Source organism: Crocuta crocuta, unplaced genomic scaffold (genome assembly GCF_008692635.1).
Source record: "Crocuta crocuta isolate KB4526 unplaced genomic scaffold, BGI_CrCroc_1.0 scaffold30, whole genome shotgun sequence".
In the NCBI taxonomy this organism is placed as follows: Eukaryota; Metazoa; Chordata; class Mammalia; order Carnivora; family Hyaenidae; genus Crocuta; species Crocuta crocuta.
In genome coordinates this window covers 8,136,125-8,154,528 of record NW_027528345.1, presented here as the reverse complement: position 1 = coordinate 8,154,528, position 18,404 = coordinate 8,136,125, and the positions used below count along the sequence as shown (strand labels likewise).

The 18,404-nt window shown below is 36.6% G+C and overlaps 1 protein-coding gene across 2 annotated transcripts in view; it reads left to right on the top strand.

Annotated features, from left to right (window-relative positions):
• Positions 1–16,834, top strand: part of RPAP3 (RNA polymerase II associated protein 3) — a 37,260-nt gene extending 20,426 nt beyond the window's left edge. For both annotated transcript variants that reach the window (XM_077753257.1, XM_077753256.1), the window contains exons 10-17: positions 3,086–3,207; positions 4,488–4,558; positions 4,676–4,777; positions 11,033–11,253; positions 12,271–12,454; positions 13,275–13,372; positions 13,851–13,951; positions 16,515–16,834. In XM_077753257.1, the coding sequence (XP_077609383.1) occupies positions 3,086–3,207; positions 4,488–4,558; positions 4,676–4,777; positions 11,033–11,253; positions 12,271–12,454; positions 13,275–13,372; positions 13,851–13,951; positions 16,515–16,600 (985 nt within the window). In that variant the 3' untranslated portion in view covers positions 16,601–16,834. The remainder of the gene's footprint in view (positions 1–3,085; positions 3,208–4,487; positions 4,559–4,675; positions 4,778–11,032; positions 11,254–12,270; positions 12,455–13,274; positions 13,373–13,850; positions 13,952–16,514) is intronic.
• The last annotated feature ends 1,570 nt before the right edge of the window (positions 16,835–18,404 follow it).

Below are 18,404 nucleotides of genomic sequence, written 5' to 3'. Positions count from 1 at the left end.
AAATGTTGCATGCGTGTTATTCTGAATTACTGATTTAAAAATTATTTTAAAAAATTCTTTTAAAGTTTATTGAGAGCGAGCAATCGAGAGAGAGAGAGACAGAGCTTGAATAGGGGGAGGGACAGAGAGGGGAGAGACACAGAATCTGAAGCAGGCTCCATGCTCTGAGCTGTCAGCACAGAGCCTGATGCGGGGCTTGAACTCATGAGGTGTGAGATCATGACCTGAGTTGGAGTTGGCCGCTTAACTGACTGTGCCACCCAGGTATCCCTAAAAATTATTTTAACCTTAGAACCTTTTGGGCACATTTTTATCTGGAAGTGTTTTATATATACATACCCATACTTCACTAAAGAGAGTTGTTGCCGTTGAGATCTGCTGATTGATTAGATGTATGCAGCTAAAACTTGGTTGTGTGGTACTAAACAGCTGTTGTGGATGCATTCAGGGGTTCAAGTTGGACAATCAGGATAATATCTGATGGCAGAGACTGTGTCTCACGGTTCTTTTTATCTGTTGTAATAATATTTTATACAGTAGTGACAGAGTTTAAGAAAAAACCATGTAAATACTAAAAATAGGGATTCTGATTATCTTGGTGCCATGGACCCCTTTGGCTATGTGGGGGACCTTCTTGAGAATATTTTTCCATGTATCATTGTACATTTGAGAATACAGAGGAAACCAGTTTTATTGAAACATAGTTTTTAAAATATTAAGATTTGTGATACAGTGATATATATACCACAACAAAATGAGAAACTACGTTTAAAATAAGGAAAATTAGGGGTGCCTGAGTGGCTCAGTTGGTGAAACGTCCAACTTCTTGATCTCAGCTCAGGTCTTGATCTCAGGGCTGTGTGTTCAGGTTCTGTGCTGGGCATGGAACCTACTTAAAAAATACAGGTAAATTTAAAGCTAAATTATTTTTTAAAGACATAATGTGAAAATTTAGATTTGGGGTGACCTGTATCTGTGACCTGTTTTTCCACATATTGATGAACTAATAAGTGTGGATAGGGACTATCCAAAAAGCCACACAGATGATTGTGTTTTCAGTGTGATAACATGACTTTGCTCTTTGGTATCTGAAGGACTGCTAGGGACAGAGTTGCTCGACAGTTGGCCAGTTAGGTCACATAAGCATTTATAGATCGGGATTCTGTGATCACATACAAACAAACAGCAGGTTAACTTTCTACTGTGATTCTGGAATAGTGGTGAGCATAAATAATATTTTGAGATATCTGTAACAGTTGTAATGTGGTATGAAAATATTGGTGATATTTATTGGGTGCAAACTCAGCTACTGCTTTTGTTACTGTGGTTTGTTGTCTGCAGTTATAATGGGAAGAAACGCTAAATCCTATTTAAACTAAGTTAGTGAAAATAAAGATGTAATATTTTTCCCATCCAACTTTTCAGATCTCTCAAAGGACCTCAGGTTAAGAACTCCTGTCATATAAGTAAATTTTGTTTATATATATCCTCATTTAAACTAACAGAAATGGGGTGCCTGGGTGGCTCAGTCTGTTAGGCATCTGACTTCGGTTTAGGTCATGATCTTGCAGTTCGTGGGTTCAAGTCCCGTGTCGGGTTCTGTGCTGATAGCTCGGAGCCTGGAGCCTATTTTGGATTCTGTGTCTCCCTCTCTCTCTGCCCCTTGCCTGCTCACATTCTGTGTCTCTCTCAAAAATGAATAAACATTAAAAATTAAAAAAAAAAACTAACAGACACAATTAGAGATACATTTTTTTGAGAGAGAATACGTTAGTGAGAGTGAATGATGTGAAAAACAGGTTGAGCGTCCCAGTTCAGGTTTAAAGGCACAAGAGTGGAAAAGTTCATGTAACTTCTGAAAGGGCAAGTGGTTCATATTATGACTGTTATGCAGGTTACAGTGTTAGAGATAAGGCTGGAGAGCCAGACAAGCCCTTGACTTTGTGCTCTTAAAAGTACCGTAACCTGAAAAGTGTGGGGGCCATGCTCACATCTTGAATGGGAGAATGATTTAATCAGCAAAGTAGAAAATATGTTGGTAGGGGCATGCACACACACACACTTGCACATTTATAGATATACTTTTCCTTTCATTGAAAAGTGAATTAAAGAATTAAGGGGTGGTTAAGTTTATTTGCAGTTTTGACTTTGTTCTTAGGTCTTATTTAAGGGGTAGGTAGCAGTCATCTAGGCCTTGGGGAGAATATGATCACAGGAAATGCTCCTTTTTAAGAATATTTTTATTATGAAACTTTTGCAGCTTTCACGAAAGTAATATAATAAACTCCATGTACCAGATCATCTAGTTTTAACAAGCCGTACCTTTTTTGTTACATTTAGCTTTTTTCCTCTGAATTATTGTAAAGCAAATCATAGGCATTATGACATCTTATCCCAAAAGGATTTTTGTACATAACCACAATACCATTATCATGCCAAATAAATTCACAGTAATTCATTAATGTCATTTTGAAATATAAGAGGGTCTTCAGTTTTATGTTGTTTGTTTGTTTGCTGGTCTCCTTAGCTTTTTGTTTTTATAGAGCACTACCCAGTCTGACTGAATTGATTGCTGGTTGTATGGTTGAGTAGAATTTATGAAAAGTGTTAGATGATATGTCATTATACATATAAGGGGTCCTGAGTTTCATATGGTTTTGTTTTCCTTAGGTGATGTATACTGTGGGTAAATATTAATGAAGTTGGATTCGAAAATTAGTGCCAGTTCTAATTGTTAAGGTAGTACTTATATGCACTACATGTGAGTGCAGCTAGAGGGGAGGCAGGCTGCCAGCGGTGGGATTCTTTTGTCTGCTCTGCTTGTACTTTACCATCATTCTGTTCCATCCTTCCTGCACACTCTCTTCTGGGTTTCCTTTAACCTGGTACGTTTTCCCTGCTTACCAGATGATCCCAAGTTTTGTTGAGAATGAAGAATAAAAAAGAAATAATCTTCCTTCAAAGACAGATTTGGGAGTTTTTAATTGAAATAATATGCCTGCTCTTTACATTAGAAAGTCAGTTTATGTGAAGTTTTTCTATAAGCTGCATTTTCCGATTGTAATTTTGTCATATTTATTAATAGATATGAGGAAGCTGAAAAAGACTGCACACAAGCTATTTTGTTAGATGGCTCTTACTCTAAAGCTTTTGCCAGGAGAGGAACGGCAAGAACATTTTTGGGAAAGTTAAATGAGGCCAAACAAGGTACGACTGTTTTATAACAACTGTCACTCACTTGTCCTGATGAGACTCCCAAGTTACAGAAGCAGAGATTCATGTAGCGTTTCCATGGTTCACGAATACAGAACTTAGAGAAGTAAATTTTCTTTCACAGTCTAGGTCATTCATAGTTTGCATTTTGGAGGAATACGGCTTCCATATTGGACCTGATTATCTTTTACTTTAGTAGCATACAGTCTAATCTGGCTAATTGCCAATCAAAATTCATGAATAATTTGAATTATCACTGAGAAGAAAGAGGCAGAAGGAAAAAGAAAGGGAATCATTTGTTAAGGGTTAGAGGATAGTGTGGGATCTGCAGTGATGCTCCTTTTTATTCTTGGTATTAGTTATTTTATTTTTCCAGGATCTGTCAAATTCACGTATTCATTCTGTTAGTTTTTTAAAAGAACCAACTTGGTTTTCTTGTGTTTTCTTTTTCATTTATTTCTGCTCTTTCTTTCCTTCAGCTTTGTTTAGGTTTAATTTTGCTGTTTTTCTAATATTTTGACATCAGTACTTGGATTTTCAGCCTTTTTTCTCATATGTGTATTTGAATCTGACAGTTTCTAAGCTTGGGTTTAGCTGTAGCTCATGTATTTAAAAATGGTAGTAAAATACACATAAAATTTACCATCTTAACCCTTTTTAATTGTATAGTTCAGTAACATTAAGTGCATGCATCACTGCCAGACATCTTCAGAACTTTCTCACCATCTAATCCTGAAAATCTACCCGTTAAAAAAGAACTTCCCACCCCACCTCCCCCTCCTCCAGCCCTTGGTAACCATTATTCTATTTTACTTTCTATCTATGAATTTGACTATTCTACGTACCTCTCATATAAGTGGAATCATGCAATGTTTGTCATTTTCTGTCTGGCTTATTTCACTTAGCATAATAATGTTTTCAAGGTTTAAGGCTGAAGAATAATATTCCATTATATGGTCTCTTAGATTCTGTTGTAGATTTACTGAGTAACCCTGTCATTTTTTAATAGTGTGAGCTTTGATAAGTTAGATGACCTCTAGGTCTCAGTTGTATCATCTGTAAAGTGGGGTCGTGATGAGGGTTACATGAGAATTCACAGAAAGTAATTAGAATAGCACTTAGTAAATGTTTAGCTCTTACTATAGCTCTCCTATTTCTGGCATCCTGAGTAAAACTTCTTGAGATAAACACGGGTTATTAACTAAATGTATCATGTCTTGAACTCCATAAAGTATTTTCACTAATTTATTGTAGTTCTTAAAAATTCACTTTAGATTTTGAAACTGTTTTACTTCTGGAACCTGGAAATAAGCAAGCAGTAACTGAACTTTCCAAAATTAAAAAGGTAATGTGTTCTTTTCACCAAAATATGACCTTATTTTCTGAAACAGAAACACATTATCTGTTAACATAATTAACTTGAGAATATTTCGATAGTCATACTTACAAATTTATTTTCAAGGACTTAATTGACAAAGGACACTGGGATGACGTTTTTCTCGATTCTGCACAAAGGCAAAATGTGATAAAACCTATTGATAATCCATCTCATCTTGGGTCAACTGTAAGTGAAAAGCACTTTTTTTTTTTCCATTTTTTCCTTTTTAAATACCAGTGTTGTATTATTAAGAGTTGGAACCAAACTGTTGAATTAATAAACTCTTAAAAGAAATGTTGAAAGCTGTTAGTACTATTTTTAGAATCTTTAAAAAATACTTCTTAGGATTACAGACATAATAAAATTGGAGAAGATTCACCTGTTTAGAATTCTGGCATAACTTTTTCAGTGACTTAATTTAGCACTATAAATTTAAATATTTTTATATGTTTTCCGATATTAAAGATATTTAAAGTAGTTCTACATTTTATAATTCAATATTTTTAACAGCTAGTACCATTCTTATTTGAGATTATGATTTTATTAATAAGAACCTTGCATCTTGTTTGGGGTTTGATTTAAAATCAGCACCTAAGCTCAACAACAACAGAAATGAGGTGAATGTGCTTTACCTGTCAACTCCTACTGTTCAAATCATCTGCAGGTGGAGGTGGTAGGCGTGCTCCCCGGGGCCACCAAGACGCGGGAGGTGGAGGTGGCTCACAGCCCATGAATGGTTTTGGGGGTGGGGGGCATGGAGTAGGACGTGCAGGATGGTCCTGGTAAGGGAGAAGTTCTCTTGCATCCATACTGACCTGCAGACAACAGAAGTGAAAGCTGTGTTGATATGACAGACAAAAGAACCAATACCAGCAGCAGCTGAAACCCAAAAAAGCAAGTGTCAGCATCTGTCACCTTTTTAACCACCAGGTTCCAAGAGAGCAGCATCAGTGTCAGAAACTCTGTCCTTCCCATGGGGTGTCACCTACAGCTTGGGGGAATGGATGCCAGGAAGTTAAACTACTGTCACCACCTGTCACTGCCCATGTCTGCGAATGTAGAATAGCAAGGGGTTGCATCCTAGAGGATTAACACAAGTAATTATAAACTAATAAAGTAGCATATTTCAGATAGGCAGGCATCTGTGTCCAAGGTAACCCTGTATCCGTCCATCCCCCTCTGTGGCCACAGATGGTGGTCATTAGTATATTGAGAAGAGAAAGAATGGGAATCAAAAGCCCATTGTCTGCACATGGAATCATAGTCATTCTCATGGAAAGGTGCTGCCTGTTAGTCCTGACCTCCCTCTTGTCCCCCCCGGACCAAGGGGTCTTCTCTCTGGAAGTTCTGTCCATGGCCTCAGGCCCTAGGTGGATAGGGGTGCCTGGAGTCTTGCAGGGGAACTGAGGAAGGATTTCCTGAGAGGAACATGTGACTCATAAATATCAGCTAAGCTCAGCTATGTTTATGTTAATTCATTAGTTCTGATTTTCAGGTATGCTGTGAGACACACAGTGATTATGTTCTATGGAAGAAGGAGACAAAATTTCTAAATGATAGGAGTAACACAGATGTGTTTTGATTTCTGGTATGAAACTCCCATGATGTATCTTGAGAGGCAGTATGAGTTCTAACAGTGACTCAGGACACAACCACCTGCTCATATGGACACAACCACCTGCTCATATGAACACAACTGAAGGACTTTGTGGGGGACTGGCCCTGCAGTATGAACTCCTCTCTTCCTTTGTAATGTCATTTCCAGTATACGTTTTCTACCACAAATATGTGACTTCTGACAGTCCAGCATATTTTTACCCAGGGTACAACCAGAGGGATTCCATATAGTGCCTGTGCCACCAGAGAAGGAGCAGTGATGAGTTAAGGAAATTTACCTAAGACCACTCAGAATTGCACAAAGCACACAATATAAAGTTGGAGGGATGGGGTTTCACATTTTCCAGTTGTGAGGATTACTGCAGACATTCTGAACAGGTGAATTGACTGGAAACAGGAAAGGAGGAAATGACAGGAATAGATCGCACTTGGAGGAGTTCTTCAGTCAGGCTAGGAGCTTCAGTGTGGAGTTCGGTGTCATCCTCCTCGTGTTATTCCCGGAAATACACAAAGCCCCAAGGTCCTCAGCCTTCAAGTGCTTCTGGCTTCTGGAGGCACAACCAAGATGGCAAGCTGAAAATAGAGAAGCCTGTAGGCTCCTGGGCTAAGAGTTTACACTTTGAAAATAACACAGGAGACATAATCACGTGACACACAAAACAGAGTAAGGCCAGGAGAGAGTGCTGCCCCAAAAGATGAAGGTTTCCCAGGAGAGTTACAACTGAAATTGGCCGCAGCATTTGTCTTGTCCTCTATATCCTTGGTAGAGACAGAGCTGCTGTTCCTCACGGGAGCAGCCCCAGCTTCCAGAGCTGATAAAGGCCCTAGGAGGAATGGAGGGCTATTGTAATTTGGATAGATTGTGCAGAATTAAAACAAAACCTCCACTTACTCTTCCACCATCTTAAACTCTCTACTCTCAGGTCCCTGATCGGAAGCAGAGTTTCTCACATGCTCCTTGGTGACCCCCAAGGATAAGGAGGAGACCTGTCCTTTATCCTTAGTGAAGACACCAACAGGGTCCTGGTTCAGGTGTTCTTATAACTCATCAAACAACTGTGGACAGCTTGAGGCCACAGCTGGAAATAAAGTTAGAGGTGTGCCTCATGGCTTGAAGAATCCAGCACATGGTCTTTGTACAGTGCACGTTTGCAGAAGTGGTATGTCCGCCTAGCTGTAAACAGCCTCATTCTTTCTCTGTGAGAGACTCCTGCATCCCAGCTCTCTGTGGGGAAATGACACAGCCCATCACATGTATGTCCTGAGAAACCTGAGGATTGTTACAGTGTGCTCAGTCAGGTTTATTACCCTAACACTGCAAAGCCCTCAGCACCAGATCTACACCTTTAAAAAAAATCAGCACCTAAGGCAAAACTGTAGTATATGCAAATTATAAATATTCCATTATAAAATGGTGTAAAATATATTTAAAACATTTATATTATATATTAAAAATATACCATTGCACATTGTTTTTGGTATATTGTTGTATTTTTCATTAAGTCAATGAAGCCAGTTTTTCCCCTGCAGTATTAGAATAGCTGGCATGAATTTAGCAATTGGTTTTGTGCTCGATCTTTAAAGTTATTCATTTAGGGCAATATATATGTGTGTATATATATATGTACACACATGCATATATACACACAGACACATGATCTATCTATCTATATGATATGAGTCTGGTAATTTCTACCATTCACATATACAGAAGAGTACACAAAGTAAGATTAAAAAATAATTATAAAATGAACACCCATGAAGTCACCTACGTCAAAAATTGAAAAGACAGCCCCATGTGCCCCTTACTGCTCATGATCCTCTTCCTGAAAGTAACTGTTATGCATGGCAGATGCTTTGAGAGAAACAATTTTATAAAGAAGTCAAAACAGATACTTTGTCTTCCTTTTACAAAGGAAGAAAGGCCAAGAAAGTTTGTTTTTTCAAGTTCATATTTCAGGTTAGTAGCAGAATTTCTTAGTTTAATGCTTTTCCAGGGTTGTTGTTATTTTTGATAAAGTTCCACACCTAATGTGGAGCTTGAACTCTGGAGTCTGACATCGAGAGTTGCATGCTCTACTGACTGAGACAGCCAGGCAGTTGCCCCCTAGTGTTCTTACTGGGACTTTATTCTGTGACCACACTTGTTCATATGCCAGGCATAAACCTAGTAGCTTTTATACATCGTATTAATTTTGATACATTATGTATTTTGATACATTATGTTAACGTGCTACTATTCTGTTCTTTTCAGTAAAGGAGATCAATGTTTTCATTAAAAGTGGTTTAAACTTTTTCATGTTTAAACATAAGATGTTTTCACAAAAATTAATTCACAAGTCTTAAAGAGACTTTGTCAGACTTTGTTGTCTGTAATTATAAAAACATTGCCAGGTATTAAACCAAATATCTGTGTATGTGATGTCCCATGGCCAGTGTACCCTAAGGAGCTTTTATAAATTTGCTAGGTTCTCTTCTCCCTCAGTTTAAAAGTCAATTTAATAGTTTGAAAATGCAACATGTATTTAAATCTTTTGTGGCAAGATCTCAAAACAAACAGAACACCTCTGTGAAATGAAAAATCTGAGGCAAACCATTCTGTAAATGATCCCAAATGAAATCAGTATCCTAGTGGGGAAGGGAAAAATTGCTGTTTATTTTTATAATAGGTCTCTATAATAAAAAAGTGGGTGTTATGTAAAAAATAAAAGATGGAGTTTGGTGTAATGTTTTTAAGAGTTGCTTTGAGCCCCACTTTATAAACTTCGAACTCTTGGGCAAGTTACCAAATCCCTGTGTGAGCCTTCCTTTTTCTCCTTGAGAATAACTCACAGGTTAGTTTATATCAAAGGAAATAATATCCATTAATGCGAAAGCAGTATTAGGTGAAGTGAACATTAATTTCCTTTTCAGTCTCATATTTGTGAGACAACCTGACCACTGGGGAAAGTGGGCAGGAAAAAGAGGAAGGCCCAGGACATGGACAGAGTCCTAGGATGACTTCAGTCGAGTGAGAGCCTAGGCCAGGGAGGTCTGTGTTTCAAGGGCTGACAGCCTGGGAGTACGTTTGGCAAATCTCTGGAGAGAGTGTAGGCGGGCAGGGGGTCCCTGATGGGTGCTAATAAATGAAGGGCCTCTTGTTCTCGTAGCCTCTGCTGAAATACTTTGTTTTATTTTCACGTTTCTGTTTTCCTATAGCGAATTTTTACCTTTCTTCCTGGTCCTTCCCCATTTCTTTCTCCCTTTCTGTTTATTTTTATTTTTCTCTTTTCTTGAAATGGCCATATTAATATAGAGCTAAGTAAAATGTCATGCATCTAAATTTAATTTTTAAAAAGTGGTTAATTGAACCTTCCATATTTTCTTACATCTTTCTGTAGTGGTATCTTCTGTGTTTTACCCCTGTTAACCAGTGTAGTGTCACCCCCTGTCACCCCCCACCCGTCCCCTAACCATCAGTAGCCCGCAGCCGCTCCCATTGGGAGCTGTCTACGCTTAATAGAGACCACCGATTAGGAAATTTTAAAGTTGGGATCATGTTGACACATCTGTTGTAGGATTTAGTTTTAAATGGAACTGTATTGATACAGTTCAGTGATTATTGCCTCTCAGAAATTACAGTTTATTTTGCAGCACTAACACATACACATGATATTCTTGGTTAATATCTTCATAAAAGACTGTTGCTATTGATAAGCAAAGCAAAGGCCTTAGCTTAACATGATTGCACTTTAAATAGAACTGCTACTGTGATTCTGTTAACAAATTTGCTAATAGCTTTTAAAATTTATGTTCATTCATCCAGTAACATTTGGTTGTTAACTGTTAGGTCTTAGCTGTCTTAATAGAATGTCTGGATTTAACATTGAGTTTATATATCATTGAGTTCAGTATATATGTCAGAAAAAGTTTTTATATTTACAACTTTTTAATTTAAAATTCAACCATACAATTGGAATGAACACTTAGGTTATGTTGAAGAAAAGTTTTTTATTAAAAATTACAAAAGTATTATATGTAAACTTAAGAAATTTGAATGTTTGACACAATGAAAAAAGAGTGAACCCTATTTTATTAAAACATTGTGGTCAAGTCTTACCAACTTCATGAATATACATGGCAGATCTTTAATCCTTTGCTGGTTTTATCCAGCTGCTACATATTAGAAAGGCTACTTAGATTTTAATGATAGTCTGTTTCATACAGAATACTAGTTAATTGCCTGACCTTGTTCTGCTTGTCTTCTCTGTAGGTTTGGCTATCATTTTTCTTGGCTTTGTTGTCTGTAGGATAAAGTCCAAAGTCCTTGACAGGGTGCATAATTCCTTTATAAACTGTCTTTAAGGAGCCTTTCAGGCTTTGTCCACACCATTCCTCCCCTTGCACCAGCCCCATTGGACTTCTCATGTTTCCACTGACCATGCAGTGCCCTTGCACATTGCCATTCACATGTCCTTTTTCTGTGAAGGTTCCCCTGATGCCAGTGTTTATCTTCCTTCCTCTGTGTTCTCTTACCATTTTGTGCTTTCACCTTTTATAGCATGCATCCCATTGTCTTGTAATTATATATACGAGCATCTCTTCTTTCTCCCATTCATACTTCTGTATGGTCGGTGCTGTGCATATTTTTAATCTTTATTCTCAGAGTATGCTCCTTTCTGTCTAACCATCAAGTTGAATTTACTTACAGCTGTTAGTCTGGAAAATTAAAACCCAAGTACATTCTCAAAATATGTAGCAGATAACACTGCAGTTTTTAATTTGTGATCCTAAAATAGAAAACCCTAATATGTTGATTTAAAGAATTGATTTTAATTGTTTTAGAAACCACTCAAGAAGGTTATTATTGAAGAAACCGGTAATTTGATACAGACTATTGATGTACCAGATACTGCTGCTAATAACATTACTCTGGCAAACGGGATAGCAAGTGCAGGCGCTGCAAGTAAGAAGAATTCAACCCAAGATGACCTTTTGCCCACAAGTGATATTCCAAAAGCAAAAGTACTGAAAATAGAAGAAATCAGTGATACTTCAGCCCGGCCGTGAGTAGAAGAAATACTCTTACATTATGCTGATCTAGAATGGTAATAATTCACTAGAAAATTGATACTACTAAGGAGACATCTGGTTTGTACTCATCACCATAATTCTTTGAACTGCCCAACTTCACATTCTAGTTTTTCATTTGTACTTAACTGTAAGAGAGGTTTTGCTTAAGGTGTGATCACTAGTCCTACACCATAGCAGGGAATTTAGAGAAAGAAAGTATCTTGAGCAAATTGATTTTGTACCTTTTTGTTCTAGAACTTCATTGTATACATTTCACTTTTTAATTCAGAAAAAAATCTTTAATTTTTTAAAAGGAAGCTTCATAAAATGTAAAATTTAATCATCATTATTCTAGTCATTAATATGTAAGATTATTTATGGGTTCCTTAAGTTATGTTTGGAATTTTAAAATAGTCATGTGTATGCTTAATGGTAAGAATATAAAAAATATAGATTAATTAGGTTTCTTAGGGGATGTTGAAGCTTTATTCATACATTCTTGTATTTGCCACTCAGCAATCCTATTAAAAGTTTTTTTTTAGTGTTGAATTTTAGTGGTTTTTAAAGTGATAGTGATTAGTGATTTGAGGAAAACACTAAATAGGCAGATTTTTTTTTAAAGGAGGAAGCATTTCTTGGTATCTTGGAATGTCTTTCTTGACACTGTGCTAATTCAGATTTCGGAAAGGCTGAGTTGTGAGTTGTGTGATGTGATGTAGTAACGTAGTATATAGAAATGGTGCGCTTTAAAAGGTGACCAGGCTAAATCAGCTCAACAGATGAAAATGGCTGTTATATAACCAGCATGTGAAAATTTGCAAAAGCATAATCTCTCTTGCCAAAAATACAGATACATTGACAGCTGAAAGAATTTGCTATGTGCAGAATATAGTTACAGTACTGTATTAGTAAAGTCAGAAATGAAAAAAGTCTCTGTTGATGTCTCCTTACATAAGCTTTGACTATTTATGGTTCTTTTTTAATTGTTTGATGCCTCTGAAATATTTCAGACCTCAAGTCAGCCTGAAGCAGGATGTATGCCCATCTTTCAGTGAGAAGATTTCTCTACAGATAGACAAAGCACCTCAGTTTATCACTACTGTGCTTCCTCCTGTTCCTGCAAACTCGTTCCAGCTTGAATCTGATTTCAGACAACTGAAAAATTCCCCAGATATGCTGTATCGGTATGTGAAGGTAAGAAAGAGGAAGCTAGCATTCTAGTTAGGTAAAAGGTCAGAGAGCCTCTTTTGTCACTATATAATAAGAGGACCGTACTTGCTGTTTGTATAATAGGATTGTAAAACCTTTGCCGAATGCATATCTTACCCCGGCCAGACCGTTTAAATATTTACAACCAGGAAGCCTTTGGAAGTAGGTTCTGTGTTAAATTCTGTGGTCTAGAATAACTTAATCTAATTTTAAAAACCATAACTTAAACTTAATTCTTCATTCTTCTTTAACTTTTTTAAGAAGTTAAAATACATTGAGTGCCTTCCATGTGCCCCAAGCACTGCTCGCATATTTAGGCACTCATTCTCCTGAAAATGAGCTCTTATTTGCTCCCAGAAAAAGAGCAAATCTTATGATATTTGCCAAATAATGGATTTTAGCATTGTCTTTTTCAAGCGTTATTACAATAATAATCCCTTGCAATTTTCTAGTATACAGTTACTTCTAAATACATTATCTCATGTACTTCTGTTTTTTAAACTGGTTATTTTTATTGCTTCTTGAGAGCACTCTCAAGTTTCCTGTCTGTCCTACGGGGATGTACATCTGCATCTCTCTGTTCATGAGACTTTTCCCTGCCTTGGACAGAGCGATTATCTTACAGTTTCTGTAACTTTCGTTCTTCTGTCACAGTTACATTTCAGCGTGACCCCAGTATTACTCAGTAAGGATGAATGCATAATAGTTATTCTTCACCATATTCACCTAACCAGTTATATACATAATTTGTGATATGTGAATGTTGCTATAATGTAATTTTCTAACTCTTTGTATCTTTTCCAAGCAAATTGAACCATCCATGTATCCTAAGTTGTTTCAGAAAAATCTAGATCCAGATGTATTCAACCAAATCATTAAAATTCTGCATGACTTTTACATTGAGTAAGTTGAATTTTTTTCTTTATACCTGCATATTGTAATGTTATGCTATTTCTAGTGATTTGGGAAAGTCATTCTCTTCGTCCTCTTACTACCTTCTGTATAACTAAATCAGCTTTCGAGTAAATTTCACCATGCAGAAGTTGTAAAGAGATGACAAGTGCAAGCAATGAAAAGAGAAATGACTAGGTAGGAGGAAAAAGGACTTTAAATAAATTTTTTTAAAGAAAGGAAGGTGTAAAATGGACAGATGTGATAGGAAATTAAAAAGTCTGTGCTACACTTCACACTTAAGAGTTTTATGATTTCTTCAATTGACGAAAAATCTCTTCATTTGGCCACTTAAAATATAGACTGTATCCAGGGAAAAAAGATAAATGAAGATCTTATTTATATATAATTAGACATATTGTGTTAGAAAAAAACAGAATTAAATGAGCTACTTTTAATTAATCATTTTTCTATATTTGGATTATTTCAGGAAAGAAGACCCATCACTCATCTTTGAAATCTTACAAAGACTTTCTGAACTAAAAAGGTTTGATATGGCAGTGATGTTTATGTCAGAACCTGAGAAAAAAAGTAAGTTCTGTGAAGAAAGCTTTTCCACATCTCTTTATTCTGACCTGTTCCTTTATTCAACAAACGATAGGGAACATTTTATTGAATATTTACTAGTACAAGGCACATATAATTAAATTTAAATTAACAGTTAAATAGAATTACAGTTAGGTGAAATAAAATCTTTTAATCCTGACCACAGCATTATTCTGAGCTGTAGGTGTGATTACCAGTTCCCTTTTACAAAGGTGGAAACTGATGCATAGAGAGGTAAGGAACTTGACCAAGGTCGCCTAGGTAGGAAGCCAGACCCAGGATTCAAACTTAGGCTCTAGAGTGTGGACCCTTCTGGAAAGTGCATCCGAGCGGAATGGTTGGGAGCCTGCTGTTGTGCACCATGTACAGGGCCCCGCCACAGGGGCTGGTAGCTGGGCACGAGCGCAACGGAGGTGGGACTCCTGCTCTGGGCAGGATCTTCCCGTGTTTGATTTCAGCTGAGTTCACACACAGGTGCAGGAGTGGATGAACGAAGTGGGTGGGGAGGAGTTTTCGACCAAGGGAGCAATGTCTGCAGAAGTTCTGAGGCAGGAGAGAGCAAACTGAATTCAGAAACTGAAAGCAGTACAGTGCAGCTGGACTGTAGGGTCAGTGGGGTGGGTGGCGGGGGGAGGAGATTGGCAGGTGATGAGCCTGCAGAATTGTGTGCCTTACTTGTTTCTGTGTCTTGGTCTTTCCTGTGAGGTGTCAGCGTAGGGAAACCTAACTAAAATCAGATTATGAGGGAACTTCAATTACTTAGAGTTTTGGGCTTTAGTTTTAGGAAAAAAGAAAAGGTATTAGAATACAAGGGTACCAGTTTAGTTTTAAAAATAGCAAAAACTCTGTACCATTTTCATATACCTCCTGGACTAAACATACTTGGGGCTCCTTTTCTTGTTTATTTCTTGTAGCAACATTGAGTTGACTTAACTAAGAAAAATACTCTTTATGTTGTACTTAGAGAAGTGGACCTGTAATTTTACATGATCTTTTTATATAGGGTTTAGAGTAAAAGACATTTCTTTTTTATCTGAAGTCAAAAATAGCCCCTGGAATTCCTTGACAAATATTGGCTTCTCTTGATTACTATTCTAATCTCTTCTATTTTTTTTTCCTGCTCTACTACACTGACTTTATGTCTTTTGATATATCAAGCTGGTGAACTTATTTTAGCCTTCGGCAATTTGCATTTGGCCACACCCTCACCTAGAATGTCTTCCCTTTGCCTGCTTCTTTGCTTCATTCAGTTGTCACCTGAGAGTTGCCACCTCCGAGGCACCTTTCCTTAACAGACCTACTCAGAATAACTGTTCCCCTCCCCCCGCCCCCCCCAATCACCCTCTGGCTTCTTACCCTGCTTCATTTTTCTTCATAATATGTAACTAGCTGAAAATATTTCCTGTATTTGTGTATTATTTTTCTCTCCCTGATAGAATGAAAGCTCCCTGAGAACAGGATCTTTGTGTACCTTGTGCTTTAGGCCTCAGGGCATAGAACCATGCTTATACTGTCAGTATAAATGCACTGAATGAAGGAATTTCTTGCTACTGTAATGTGGGAAGTTCAAGTGTACTCAAAGAATGTGAGTTGGTTCTCTAGACTGGCCTACCAACGGTACTGTGTTGGTTGGGTCAGCATTGTCAGCCAAGTTCAACAGGGGGAGCACCTGGAGCTCCTGGCATGTAACTAAGCATTTAATTAATATTGAGCTGTTGTTATCTTTTGTATCATCAACAACCAGTAGCTAGTTTTAATGTTGAGAAATGTATGAACTATAACAGAGTTTTCCAAAGTGTTGAGTGTGGACAATTCAGTGGTCTAAAAGGTGATTTTATATGATTTATAGAAAAATTTTGTTTTAACTTTTTTTTAAGTTTGCTTTTTTATTCTGAGAGTGAGAGAGCACATAAGCAGGGGAAGGGCAGAGAGAAAGAGGAAGAGAAAGAATCCTAAGCAGGCTCCGCAGTGCCAGCACAGAGCCTGACTTGGGGCTAGAACCCACAAACCAGGAGATCATGGCCTGAGCTGAGATCAAGAGTTAGATGCTTAACAGACTGAGCCACCCAGTCGCCCTGCTTTAACTTTTAAGGGTTATATATTTTATTAGATACTATAAAAATGTATCCCTAACATGATTTTGTGATATTATTAAGAAGTTTTAAGTTACAGTAGTGGTACAGAATTTTCTTTTAAAATAAAATGGTTTCAGTTTGAAAAACAGTTAATTGGAATGTTAAGTAACTAAAAGTACACTTGTTACACAGTCAAAAATGTTTAAGGTGGTACAGAATGAGTTAAGTTTAATCTGCAAGATTAACATTATTGAGAAAGGAGCAGAAATTTTTTACAGAATATTCTGGTAAGAAATGTCATTAGATTCCTGTGTTTTTTCAGATAAGCTTTTTAAATATCCGAATTATTTAATGATTATTGCTTTAAAATATAAAAAGTTTTATTTGACAAACAGATTATTCTCTTTAGTTTTGGTTTCACTTAGTTATTAAAAAAATAGAGATTAAAATGATTTTTTTTTCCTTTTTTTCAGTTGTACATGTGTTGTTCAATCACATAGACAAATCAGGATTGAAGGATAAGTCTGTTGAAGAACTTAAGAAAAGATACGGTGGTTGATTTCCATTATGTACTGAAATTATTGTCATTGAGTTTCATATGTAAATTTTTTTACTGAAAATAAAGTATTTTGCTTTTTAAGAAAATGAAATCATACAGGAAAGGACTATCTATAGACCTTTATTATCTATAGTAAGTTAATTATACAGTGAACTGTGACTTAAGTAATGAGAAATGTCCTCAAGTGAACTATTTATAAGTCATTTTCCAGAAATAAAAATATAATGATGTATACTTGTGAAGATCAATAGTTTATGTCATTTAAAATTTTAAATCTACATTCTTCAGTACCCCATAATTATAACATTATTTTTATATTTTCATGTTTTTGTAGCCACATGACAAGGTTGCTTCATTAGCGTATGAATAAAGTTATATTGGTAAAGAGGTTGTTAAGTAGATAAACAGTTTCTATAGTTTTAATATCATGTGAATTCAGTAATATAAAATTATTTAATTGCAAGGTGTGTAATTTTAGTATTTATGTTGAAAGGAGACTGTTAACTAGACTCTTGGAACAGGTTAATTGAAGAGTCACAGCATCCTTCAATTTTAATGCTGCAGTTTTTCTTCCCCCTCCTGATATCCACATTATTATGTCATCTAAAGGCAGATAATCTTCTAAAGTGTAAAAATTTTCAAAACTAAGAATGTTTAAAGTAGTACTTAGCATGTAGCTTGCTTGTGTGTTGAGTGTACGTGTGGTATCTGTAACAGCTTCCGGAAGCAGGACTGGGACTCCACTCGTCCTTGATTTGCATAGTGCTCCGCACAGTCCTTTGCATGTAGGTAAGCGCTCAGATGATGTTTATACAGTTTGATTCAGTTTTACCATGCAAATCAACTTTAGTAAACATTTAAAATAGTACCCTAGCAAATTGGGGGCATACTCTAAGTGTTAAAACCAAGTTCATTTTAGAGGCCGTCAGGTTGTTAAAATGTTAGGTCACCATCCTGTAGCTGTTACCTGCATCAGTAAGACAGTCAAATTTAGGACTTTGATACTGTTGGTTATTTTTGTTACATTGTACATAGGCTTAAAACTGCTTGGGTAATAATCATACTGTGTTTACAAAGATAGTTTCCCAGTTCATGGTATGAATTATTAAAATGGTCACAATTTGTGTAGCCTCCATAGTTTACAATACACTTAGGATAGAGCTTGTTAGTGTTGCGCATTGTTAATTGTAGTGTATTTTGGTCTGTGAAAAGGCAATGAAATTGAGCCTTTTGTGTATAGTTTATACATAAGCTACAAGTATTGAGTTCGAATGACTTTAATTTTTCTCAGGTCATTAAGAAGTTGATTTTGATGTACAGAAAAGCATTCCAAAGGCAAAAATGTTCTTTTACTTATTTTATTGTGTGAGCCATAGAAAAAACTTACAAAATGGTCAGGGCAGGTAGTGTGATTGCCTTTTTTTTTTTAAGTTTTTAATTTTAATTCCAGTATAATTAACATACTGTATAACATAGTCTAGTGTCGTGTTAGTTTCAGGCATATAACATAGTGAGTGATTCAGCACTTCCATCCATCCATCACCCAGTGCTCATCACAAGTGCCCTGCTTAATTCCCATCCCCTATTACCCCCATCCCTCCATCCACTGTTCCTCTGGTAACTGTCAGTTTGTTCTCTGTAGTTAAAAGTCTGTTTCTTGGTTTGTGTCTCTCATTTTCCTTTGTTCATTTAGTTTCTTAAGTTTCAGATAAGAGTGGGATTGTATGTCTTCTCTGACTGACTTTGCTTAACATTATACTCTCTAGCTCCATCCATGTTGTTGCAAATGGCAAGAATTCATTCT